This window comes from Zerene cesonia, chromosome 13 (assembly GCF_012273895.1).
Source record: "Zerene cesonia ecotype Mississippi chromosome 13, Zerene_cesonia_1.1, whole genome shotgun sequence".
Classification (NCBI taxonomy): domain Eukaryota; kingdom Metazoa; phylum Arthropoda; class Insecta; order Lepidoptera; family Pieridae; genus Zerene; species Zerene cesonia.
Window position 1 is genome coordinate 1,841,669 of NC_052114.1, and position 13,496 is coordinate 1,855,164.

Here is a 13,496-nt window from a genome sequence, read left to right on the forward strand (position 1 = left end):
TATTTGTGGTTGATTACGTAATGTTAATCTTTTTCTATGTATTTTATTTACTGCAAATTGATGAACAAAAACTGATGAACCGATAAATACAATAAACAAAACATCGCACAATACCACGTTGATTCTAAAAACAGTCGTTATCAATTGAATTCTTCTGTTATTACACGTATCCTACTTTTTCATCTACACAGCAACAATACGTCATCATTGTTATATTTTCTTTGCCTATGGGCAAAAACGCTTTATTGTATTATGGTTTAGTTTAATAATCTTCAATATTTACAGTATTTGAAGAATATATTATGAATACTTATTATTTTTGTATCCAAGCAAATTTATGGAGTTGGGAATTGAATTCGGCTTAAGCCAATGTTTATTTCATTCGTTTTATATTTTTTGGCTTGTTTTTCTTATTGTGGTATACATATCACTTACATAATATTGTTTTTTATTTCTCTTGATAAGCTTCACTTGTAGCTGGGGAATACAGAAGTGATATTTTATATCTATTACACATTCCATATAATATGTAAAATATTTCAGTACATCTGTCCAAATTTAAAATATATATATGATTTGAGTGTAAACTAGCCATTATAATAATTGAGATGATGTAAGCCGCCGAATATTTTTTAAAACCGATAAAAATGCGATGCGTAATGTTCAATATTAGTCTGCGTTATTTTGCATTGTGGATATTTTAATAAATCAGCGATGTCAATATTTGGAGAACTCATTGGCAGTGTGTGCTATCAATTCTTCTGATTTTTCTAGTTTTTAGATTAAATTAAGATGTACTATAATTCCATCAATCACTCATTTTTACTGGCATTAAAGCTTTGTATAAAACAAATGCAATGAGAACAATAGTATATGAGGCGTTTAATACAAAACTTTAATTATATTATATGGCTATAGGATGACAGTACAAAACGAAATTTTATATATTTCACAGATCTCATGGTTGGTCTCTTATATGTGTTCGTGGATATTGTACAGAAGATCACGATTGCCTGGCTGGCTGGCGAGTTCATGTGTAAAATGGTTAAATTCCTACAGGTAATTTGTAACCAAGTTCTTATCTAATATATAAAATTCCCGTGTCACAGTTTTCGTTGCCATATTCCTCCGAAACGGCTTGACCGATTTTGATGAAATTTTTTGTGCTTATCCGGTATTTGTAAGAATCGGCCAACATCTATTTTTCATACCCCTAAATGATAAGAGCAAGGCAGAACAGCGTATGCCGGGTGCAGCTAGTGTATAATATAAAGTTAAAAGTATTGGAAGGATGTGTTCAGATCGAATGAGGGTTCTTTACTTAAGCTTTCATATAACAAAGAATTTGGCACTTAGGTGTAAAAAGGGAAAAGAAAGGATTAGCTTCAGCCTCTGACCAGTTACTGGTTAGATGACAATGAGAAGCCACGACCTGGCACTCGTCTTCATAATGCTTTATTCTCGATAGCAAGTCTCATTTAAGGAACTGTTAAGGACAAGATTCGTAGGGTCGGGAATTCGAACTCAGTCCTTACTTATTTCATTTAATGTTGGTATAAAAAACACAAAGTTTGCAATTTTTTGTATTAATTTCTCTTTATTATAATAGAACATGTGTTTCCAGGCGGTAGTGATGTATGCCTCAACATACGTACTAGTGGCGCTCAGTATAGACCGATGCGACGCCATCACAAATCCAATGAACTTTTCCGGCAGCTGTGAGTATTACGTAGATTTCAGTTTTAGAGGATAATTGTTCTAATCCTTGATGATTTGCGAAGCTTGATTTAGTTTCTGATTCGACGAACTATAATCTAGTGTTTTAATACATACTTTATTTATTATTGAAAGAATGCGGTTTTAATGTAATTGCAATTTTGAATTTTGTTGTGATTTGCTTTTTATTTGTTAAATAGAATGCGTCATTTCTTTAATTGAGGTTATTCTTAATATGCATAAACAACTTTCTGATTTATGTGACTGATGTTTCAATCTTTTTAATATCAAAAAGGTGTCTTCGAAGCTTTAATGAACGCCAAATGATAAATCATTGAATGCATAAAGACATATAATCAAAAAACATCGCGGTTCGGTACAAAAGCAATTTGTATTGAATAATTTCATACGTTTAATAAAATGCAACACTGCATATTACAATTTGTAAGCTTCATGAGCTAAGATTAAGTCTAGATTAAAATAAATTCGTAACAGATGTAGTTGCTGAATCAGAGATAATTTATAACACGAAACCATATGTTCAGGACAGTCACAATATACACAGAATCTCAGTTTATTTAGAACTCTTATATATTCGTTATTCGTGTTTAATTACACATATTACATTTCAGACGACTTTGGTTTCTAAAGTGTGGGATTAGAGGTCATTTTAATGCGAATATTAAATTTCCATTTAAAGTTCATTCATCTTGTACCTGCTGTAGAGATCTTGTAAATTGAACAATAAATTTGTTTCGAAATGTATTTAACCTTAGTAACATCATACATTACACGCTTGGCTGGTTTCTCGAAGTTTCTTCTAATAACTTTATAATGGTTTTGTTATAAAGGGTAATTTATAAATCATAAAAGGTAATATGCAAGAATTTGAAAGGTGCATTTCGCATCGTTTTACTTCGCGTTACCGAAAGCTACTGGTACTTAAAAAAAAAATGTACTATAATTAAACTAGTCAACTGCAGCGAAGGTACCTATATGGTTATACTGAGAGTCTTTTAACATTTCTATAAGGTTCGCTATTGGTCTACTTGTCCGTAATTATATGGTATAACATACTAGCTTTCCACATACGGTTTCGCACGCGTAGTCAAACGAAATTCACCTCGGTCAAAGTAGCTTATGTAGTGACATAGTGACTGGAGAGTGCTCCATCCTATCTATTCCCAAATGTTAAAAATGATATCAGAAAATCGCTCCGTTCTGACATGAAAGAACGACAAACAAATACACTTTAGCATTATAATATTAATAAGAGTTTTTTAACTATCTCATAAAACATTAACGTCATATTTAAAGTTAAAAGCAATTATGTCTTTTTTTAATTTAGGAGGTTTCTCATAATATTTCAGGGAACAGAGCACGGGCTCTCGTCGCATCCGCGTGGATCATCAGCATTGTATTCTCCATACCTGTCCTTATTCTATACGAAGTTAAGGAGGTGCAAGGTGACTAATATCAGTTTTTAATTCTTCTTTGAAATAATACTTTATTCAATTTTAATGATATGATTTGAGATAATGTGGTGTTTTTGAAATAATCCGGTATGAGATTTTTTTTTATTCTTTAAATAAATTCGCATTTATAAAGCGTTATAATGTTATAAAACTAAAAATTAAATTCTTGTTTCAGTATTTCAAATTATAAAATTGTCAACATTGTAAACTTATTCTGCATCAACTAGTATAACTACATAAAATGTTATTATGTGTTTAAACTTTGTATATAACTACATTTACTCGAATGCCTAATATGTAAATAGTATCAAAAAAATTATGACTCACTTGGAAAGCTTCTTTGTATATCAATAAAAGGATCATGTTATTTTATACAACGTCACAATATGACGTTAAGTCGATCCTATTCTATGTTGGATCAAACAAAAAATGTCTTTATCTGTATCAAGAGCAATCTTTGGAACTACTGAACTCATCTTAATGGGACTTTCTTATAGATGACTCAATAAATTAGACTGGTTTTTGATATGTAATCTTCTCTGTACTTAGGTCAGCTACAATGCTGGATAGACCTAGGCACAACGAAGCGGTGGCAAGTCTGGGTGACATTAGTGGCTGTAATGATATTCGTGCTCCCAGCGCTTGCTATATCAGCCTGCTATGCCATCATAGTGCTCACTATATGGACTAAAAGCAAGGCCGTTGTTATGAGCCCGCCGGTTAATTCTAGAAGGTTCAAGAATTGGAGGAATGGTAAGTGATTAAACTATCCGATTTATATGTCTTTGTTGCAAAAGAGTTTACATTAGTTGTGTAGTTATGTGTCTGGAACAATCGGCATGTAAATGTGAAATATACGAGTATGATAATTTGTTGGTATCATCCCAGTCTATTCTCAAGAAAATCTGATCTGATTTCAAAATTTTCTTCACTTTTAGATTGATTTATGGAGAAAGACTATAATATCATGTATGGCGCGTGTGAAACTGCCATTTTTGTTAATTTTTATATTGTTATGTCTGTACATGTTTGTTATAATTATTCTTAGCACGCATTTTTCTCGTGTGTATGACTTATAATTTTTATTTTTTATTTTTATTCTATTTTATTAGGGCTCATTAGTAATTGTACATCGATACATCAACATGAGATGATACAAAAAATGATATATATATATATATATATATATCATAATGTACAATCAATAAAAAATGAGCACAGTAGTAATAGTAGTAGTTATTAGTCTAACAAATGTTTTATTTTTTTAACATTCTTTATTACTGCTTAATACTAAAGCGTCATTTGCCACCTATTATTATCAACATAATATTCATATATCATTTTTAACTTAAAGAAAGTTCAAATAACTTCATACGGTTAAGGAACCACTGATAAGTGGTCCTTATCAGATGGGAAAATATATGGGCTGGTAGCCCATATATGTTCCCACTGCTGGGACAAATGCCTACTATGAGGATTTAGGCAATAATCCACCACGCTGGCCAAGTGCGTTTTGAGAGATGTCACATGTCGTCGAATTTTTGATTCTCAGACATGCCGGTTTCCTCACGATGTTTTCCTTCACGTTCATAAGGTTTATTACTGTAAAATATACGTATATCTGCTAGTATACTTTTATATCCTTATAGTCTTACTAATATTATAAATGCGAAAGTTTATAAGGAGGGATATATGTGTATGTGTATACTCTTCGTACGGTACTCTTTCACACAAAAATTGTTGTACCGATTGCACTTAAATTTAGTACGTAGATAGCTAGACAAGTGGAATAGCACATAGGCAACTTTTTATTCCGATATTCCTACGGCATAAAGACTTACTCGGGTGAAACCGCGGGGCGCAGCTAGTGTTATATATTTGTCAGTAGGTAGGTAGTGTAATTAGTATGGTTTCATCAACCCAAACTAATTACACTACCCACTGTCAAATTCGTTATCTCGTACTGTGGATATTAACCTCATAACTGAATAATATGTATTTATATGTATCATATTATATGTTAACGTTCTGTGCTAATTAGCAGGGGAAGATTCCTTTCAAAGGATCCGTAGACATTTACATCCTAAGCATTCCATATCAAACACTGAACTGTTTATCTATTGTAATGTGTATTATTAATTATTATGATGATTTATTAGGTTGATTTTTTGAGAATGCTAATTGCTGATGATGCTTTATTTATCAATTAATTGTAATAAAGTTATATTTTTAATTTTTTTTATTTTTAGACAAACACAGAAATACATATTTAACTACACAAAAGTTACTAAAAGCCTTAATTTTTGTTATCTGTTTAATCATTTACTGAGTTAGGATAAATATACAATAATGCCGCTACGTACTACTAGCCGCTCGACCCGGCATCGCCCAGGTAGCCACTAGATAAAAACAAACTAAAATAGAGCCAATGACACTACCAGATAACGTAGTTTTCTTTTATGATACATATTTTTAAAATTGGTTCAGTAATAAAGAGTTTATTCCCAACAATAACACAAACGCACAAACTTTACTACTTTAGAATATCGTAGAATATAAATTATTATAGATATAATAACAATTCACATTACTTAAAATTACAATATCAAACAAAAACATTATCAATATAAGTGAATATTTGATATACTATCTCTACATAATTTTATAACAAAAATAACAACACAACACGCATCAACAACAAAACACAATCTCGGGAATATTTCCCAAGACATTTTATTCAAACGTGCATTTTATCAATTATTTAATAAACCATCAGTCTAGATTATGAGATTAAGCACGAACAAGAAACGCAACGCGGAAACAGCTGTGTTACGTAATCACCTAACGATTGTAGCTAAATCCAGGTTAGAAAGTAAGCGATCTGCAATCGATTGTTTCATATATAAAACTATTATTTACTACTGCATGACATTTCTTTTTTATAAATAAGGTCTTTACTAAGGAGGTTCCATAATGTTCTATCAAACAAAATAAAATATACCCGTCAATCGATTGAAAACCAACGCAATTATCGAATAAACAGTTTTTAATGTCGGAGTCGATCACGCTTCGGCACGAATTGGGCCAGCTCGCATCGGGGAAGTACCCCCCCCCTATAGAAAATCGGCGTGAATAATAGCATGCTATTGTGTTTCGTATGGTGAGTGGGTGAGCCGGAGGCCTATATCCTTTTCCTTACCCTTTCCAGTCCTTTATTTTATTCCTCTTGCCAATCCTTTCTTAATCCCTTACCAATTTAAAGTCCACAATGCATTTTTAGAGGCGTAAGGTCTGAAATTGGCCTCTGCCTCTACAAATGTTCATGGGCGGTGGTAGCGCTTACCATCAGGCGACCCACCAGCTCCATTTCTGAATATTATGACATAAAAAAAATAAATTCAAATAAAGTCAAAAGAAGATGATATAGTGATGAAATTGTAACATTTTGCGTTCTTAAATGCGATTTGTTTGTTATATAGTCGTTCGCAATTTGAAATAGTATAAGAGTTAGCTTGTATAGTGAACATACGAATATCGAAATATTGATATTTCTAAGTAAACGAGATCATATATTCTTGCATTAATTTATAAATACCTGAACATTTCAGATTTTCTTATGTCATCCACCTTGAGCATGGAAAATTTCATGAGAATCGATCCAGCCGTTTCGGAGGAGTATTGTAGCTAACATCGTGACACAAGAATTAAACACATATATATAGAGATTAGCTGCGCCCCGCGGTTTCACCCGCGTAAGTCCGTATCCCGTAGGAATATCGGGATAAAAAATAGATGTTGGCCGATTCTCAGACCTACCCAATATGCTTACCAAATTTCAGAGGAATCGGTCAAGCCGTTTCGGAGGAGTATGGCAACGAAAACTGTGACACGAGAATTTTATATATATAGATAAAGTTTTAAAATCAGCGAACTGCTCCTTACAGGGCAAGCGGAGAGCGAGCCCGAGTCGCGGCGCGCCAGCTCGCGCGGCCTCATCCCAAGGGCCAAAATTAAAAGCGTCAAAATGACGTTTGTTATTGTTTTTGGTGAGTATGTCGTTGTCTTGTGTGTGTGTTTGTGTATATATATGTGTGTGTGTGTGTTGTTTTGTTTCGAATTCTTTTTTCGTTCTTTTTTTTGTAACTTTTTTTCGCGCCTGAGAAAGGAGGTTATACATTTGCCACATTTATAGTGTGAAAAATATTGGTGTGTAGACATTAATCTATGAGGATGTCTGATTAAATAGCAAAAATGTGGGAACATAAATAAGTGAATGATCATTTATACAGAAGTAGGTGTGATGTAGTTGTTTAAGTATAAAAATAAACGAATGCACGCATTTTCCAAGAACTGATTAAGGCGACTATTATTTTATTTACGTCAACACATGGGGTAAAAGTTTTTATTGCCGTCATTAGTTAAAGAGATAGAGATCAAAATGAGGATCTATTCAACTTGTATTATTCTTTTATTTCTGCAGATCTCAATTACAGAAGTACATTGCAACAAGTAGATGACTGGCAGAAATATTTAATTTAATATAAAAGCTATACACGGATCTGAACATAAATACAAATTTTCTCAAATCAAAATGTCCATCATAAGGTCTAAAGCCATAGAACAAGAGTTTTAACAAAACTTCGATTATATATTGTATTATATATTGTATAGTATTTCGAAATATATTGTCAAAAAAACCTGATGATGACCTTTATTATCAAGGTACGTTGCAGTTATTACAACTAAGGTAGATGACACTTAAGATTGATGACTTCCCACAGCTTTTCAACACGTGGTTATCGGTTTTGAGTAATTAGCGGAGTGAGTGGCTGAATTCTATAGAATAAGACATCGTGAAGATATTAATCATAGTCTGATATTATAAGAGCCTTACTTGCGTGCCTGATATATCATGACCAGTTTTATTATAAAACTTGAAGATGTTTCTGGAGTGTTTGACTTTAATGATATTATTGTTAAGTTTGTCTTTGAGCAATTTATATAAAACTCGGATGATTTTCATAAAGTTTTTCAATAGCATTTTTGAATGGAGAGACCACCACCTAGATATATACCTTGCTTATAAATGTTTAGTTTATAACATTTTCAATGTATGAACTTCAAATATAATAAAGTAAATACATATTAACATAATTAACTTATTTGTTGTTCTAGGATCTGAATATGCTGTGCCTATTTCCATTGTTAATATTAGAATATTATAATGAAAGATACTAGCATTCCCTACTCGGTTTCGCCCGTGTAGTAAAAGGAAATATTCATGAGAATGAAATGTTTCGTCCCAGTTAATTATTATATCACTCCGTTGCCTAACAGGAGCCTATCTCCAGATATAATAATATATTCATATTCAATCGCACCATTGCAACGAGATAGAAAGACAAACATAGAAAAAAACACTTTTGCATTTACAGTATTAGTGAGGATTAGTTATAGACAATAATCAAATAACTCATAATTCAATAAAGTTCTTTAATTAAACTACGTAAAACGATGCTTATATTCTCATAAATTATAACGTGAAGCCCAAATCTCATATTTCTTTATACAAAAAATTCGCGGACGCGCTGTGGAGTGTACCTACTGTGTGCCAACACACAGTTTTTATTCAGGATATATTGGTTTAGTTTAGAATAGGTTTAGTTTAGCATAATATCCTACTCCTACTAATATTATAAATGCAAAAGTTTGTAAGGATGTGTGTGCGTTTGTTGCTCTTTCACGCAAAAACTACTGAACCGCTTGCAATGAAATTTGGTACGTAGACAGCTAGACAACCGGAATAACATATAGGCAGCTTTTTATCCCGATATTCCTACGGGATACGGACTTACGCGGGTGAAAACGCGGGGCGCAGCTAGTATTTTAATAAATCTATACATTCGACAATTAATCACATATATTATACTAGCGTTTAAGCTTATGTTTGAATTTCGACATTTCGAAATTCGGATTGAATAAAGCTAAATACCAAATAACGTGTGCTTTTTTTCATTCACATCTGAGTAGGTTGAGTATAGGATAAGAGATTTAAATTTGTCAGATTTGTAGTAAAAAAATCGAAATGATACATAATAAAAATATTTCCTAAGAATTAATGAACTGGGTCAAGATATGTCTGTTTTTTCATACTGGAAACTGTAACTCGACTCCCGTCTTAACAAGTCACACGTTACAAAAAAGTTAAGCTGCTTACCAATTAGTCTGTAGAAATAATGTGTTTAGTCAATGAAAATAATAAGTTTTAAATTACAACTAGCCGTCCGCCCCGGCTACATACGTGGTACGTTATTTTTCTCTATAAGAAACTTCGTTGCGTTTTGAAAAAAAGTTTAAATTAAAGTAAAATATAGCCTCATACATAATCTGTCATATATAATATACCCAGCTATGATAGATTAAATCAGGTAATGATACTATAAGACATTATATCATTATATCATATAACCTAATAAACTTAATAATCAATAGGAAATTAAATTTTAACAATAAATCAATAGCTTAATAAGTATACATATTATATATTTCAGTAAATCCATATTCATCCATACCCTTGCTTAATAAAAAAGTTCTTTACAAAAGATTCCTCAAAATAAACCATTCAAAATAACTCCCATCCCGGAAGGCAATTATCTAAAGACGCTATATTGAACACAAGATCATTTATAAATCAGAAGATGTATCTGCTTATTTTTTACACGTCCTCGGAGCGGTTCAAGATCATTATATATTTAGACATTAGTTCAACTTTCCCAACAGTGCTGTGTACACACTGTGATTCATTTTACATTATATTTTTTTAGCGTTTTTCACCGCATAGTACCGGGATATAAATTGGGTGCTTATTGATTTTTTGCAAGAAACGCTGACTAGTAAGCGTTAATTTGAAAGCCAAGGGTTATTTATGTGCATGATTTTCCGAAGTGTCGGCATCCGAATATATTCAGATTCATACAGAATTAATATTATAGGATTCCAAATTCTTTGAAAGCATACCATCATGTTTTTATGTCTGGCGAGTCTAGGAAAGCTTTCAAAGTATTACTTTTAGGAGTTGCATATAATATACCTTGCTATTCATTTAATCTTTGTATTCAATGTCTTAAATTTTGTTATAATATTAGACATTGTGTTAAATGAATATACCCTTTGTATTCTCTCCGAACTCAGCGGAGTGTTTTGATAACATATTTTTATGGTTTTCTTTGGCCAATGTTTTTCGGAACGAGTGCCGAGTGATGACGTGACTACGTTTGATGTACTTATATATTGTTATTTTTTACTGTAGTTCATTTCGGTTTAAATATTTCCGAGAACATATCAATTAGTAAAGAAGTAGAGATAGACAAGACACAGATAAGACTTTTGGAAAGTTACTGGCGTTTGTTTGTTTTGTATTGATAGAAAAATGTTTAATACAAAAATGTATTCCTAATGTAATTTTTTAATAATAATAAAAAATTAATTGCATACAATTAAATTAACATCCTAACCTATAAATATATATAGGATATTATACATTTATATACATATACATATATTACATATTTATATATACATTTATAAATTAGGCATTAAATACTATTAAGATCTTTTTACTGCTAAATTTTTATAATATTTTATTGTTTATCTTTAGCCTGTTAAAGTATTTCTTGCTTGGGAATTGAATTTGTTCAGTTACTACATTTGGTAACTATATTTATAAGCGGTTTTAACTTGTTTGACCTTTATTTATCTTGACAAAAAAAATCATTGCTTTAACAATTTATTTCCCCTAATAACTGATTATATGCGCAATATGTTGTTGAAATAATATCTTAATTATATTTTTAAAATAAATAAAAAATATATATCACTAAATGTGATTCAGTAGCATCATATTATAATATCACATTTTTTTTAAACTAGCAACGTATCTTAACTTTGTCATAATATATAAAAGTTTCATCAAAAAGTTATCGACTGATTTGACCAAACATTTCCAGTGTTCATCCTCTGCTGGTCGCCATACATCCTGTTCGATCTCCTCCAAGTGTACAACCACATACCACCGACGCAATCCAACCTGGCCATAGCCACTTTCATCCAGTCTCTCGCGCCGCTTAACTCCGCCGCCAACCCTCTAATCTGCTGCATGTTTTCGCCGCATATATATAGCAGTTTGAGGTAAGGATTTCATTGTATTTTTAACCGACTTCAAAACAATGAGCTTCTTAATACCAATGAATTTTTTGTGTTTGTTAACTGAAACAGTTTTACTGGGTGGACCGATTTTGAAGTTTCTTTTTTTTATTTAAAAGCTATTATATATTTAACTTTGGTCTAGTTCTGACAATTTAATGGCGGTTCAGTTTTTTTGAAAGAAATTATAAATAACATTAACATCAATAAGAAATAAATAAAAAAGTAATACATGAATGCTTATTCTGCGTTCGACTCTTCATTTCAATTGGATTAAAGAGTTTTTGATCACACCTAAACAACTGTATTTCTTTGAGGAGCAAAAAGTTTCGCGGAGTGGCGATGACCCTCATCTACTTATACTACTATAGTATTATGTATCTTTACTATTTCTAAGTCCCGTTCTATATAATCTGCCGCATGATCTAATATCATCATCATCATCTGCCCTTATATGTTGTGAGGTGAAGGTTTATCCACCGAGCTGGCCATGTGTGAGTTGGCAGATGTCACATCTCGTCGAACTTTATGATTCTTCGGCATGTCGGTTTCTTCGCGATGTTTCGAGCAGTGGTGATGATATCCACATGCGCAAATAAATTGAAAAATCAGTTTGTTTCCTGCACGTTCACCTGCTCTCGAATTCCATACTTATCGATATTATGTCCGATCTCCTCACCATTGAACCACCACCGCTATAATGATCCAATATATTAATGCAGTATCGAGTAAGTGGTACCCTCGTTGCAGGCGCGTGCCGCCGTACCGCTGGGTGTGGTGCGGGCGCGCGCGGCGCGGCGCGCGGCTGCGCTCGCGCTCCGACTCCACCGCGCACTCCGACCTGCTCAGCTCCACGCACGCGCGCCGCTCGCACGCCGCTGTCAGTACCCTCGCATGTACACATACACACACTCTACATACCATCCTGCACACTGCATACTGCATACTGCACACTGTACACTTCACAGTGCACACTGCATAATGTACCCTGTACACTGTACACTACACTCTGCGCATTGCACACTGTACACTACACAGTGCATCCTGTACACTGTACACTTCACGCTGTACATTACACAGTGCATCCTGTACACTGTACACTACACAGTGCATCCTGTACTCTGTACACTACACAGTGCATCCTGTACTCTGTACACTGCACACTGTACATGACACAGTGCATCCTGTACACTGTACACTACATTCTGCGCACTGCACGTTGTACACTTCACTGTTGGTACACTTTACAATATACAGTGAGTGTACATTGTAAACTGCACAATTGGTCACAAAAGCTACAACATTACAGAGTAACATAAGCTGTGTTAATATTTTAATATAAAGACCAGTACATAACTTGACTAGATTTTTGATAAGGGGGTAAATTAACGTTTACTATGTGGTCAAAGTTTATACGAAACTAACTAACGAGGAGCTGGAGTTTGAATGAGAGTTGAGCACGCTTCGTCAAGACAATGTTATCTATGGTACTACACTTCTACAGAAAATCAGAGTGAAATAGAAGGATGCAATTTTTTCGTTGTGTGAGTGGGGGAACTGGAAGCGCACATCCTTAACTATATCGTTCTTAGTCGTTCCTTTCGCTCTCTCCATAATTTTTTTCTATATTTCTTCTTGAAAGTAGGTATATCCATTTGCATAGACATATAGCATCTGCGAATGGTTATGAACGGTGCTGAAAAATGTGCTCAAGGTGTCACCCATAACCCCTTATGATTCCTTTATATTTTTTTGTCATATACATTTAATTCGTGAATGTTCATAGTATTAAATGTACATTATCCGATATCGGCAGGCGCTAAACGCGAGCCAGTCGGGCGGTGCGGGCGGCGCGGGCGGCGCGGCGGGGCGCGCGCCGCGCCGCGCCACGCTGCTCGTGGCGCTGCCGCACAAGTGACGCCGGCCCGACCTCGCGCACACACACGCGCACACACGCGCGCACGCGCACGGACACGCGCATGACGTCATGCTGTAGCTACGCACGCACACGCGCACGCGCCCCCGCTCGCATACACGCGCCGCATGTTGTAAATACAGACGCGATACGCACCCCAACACACACATACACACACGCGCAGGACG

At 33.9% G+C, this 13,496-nt stretch overlaps 1 protein-coding gene across 1 annotated transcript in view; it reads left to right on the plus strand.

Annotated features, from left to right (window-relative positions):
* The window catches only part of LOC119831152 (cardioacceleratory peptide receptor-like), a 69,381-nt gene extending 57,999 nt beyond the window's left edge, over positions 1 to 11,382 (plus strand). The window contains exons 4-9 of the mRNA XM_038354423.1: positions 956 to 1,059; positions 1,625 to 1,718; positions 3,087 to 3,182; positions 3,741 to 3,944; positions 7,136 to 7,237; positions 11,198 to 11,382. Of these exons, the coding sequence (XP_038210351.1) occupies positions 956 to 1,059; positions 1,625 to 1,718; positions 3,087 to 3,182; positions 3,741 to 3,944; positions 7,136 to 7,237; positions 11,198 to 11,382 (785 nt within the window). The remainder of the gene's footprint in view (positions 1 to 955; positions 1,060 to 1,624; positions 1,719 to 3,086; positions 3,183 to 3,740; positions 3,945 to 7,135; positions 7,238 to 11,197) is intronic.
* The last annotated feature ends 2,114 nt before the right edge of the window (positions 11,383 to 13,496 follow it).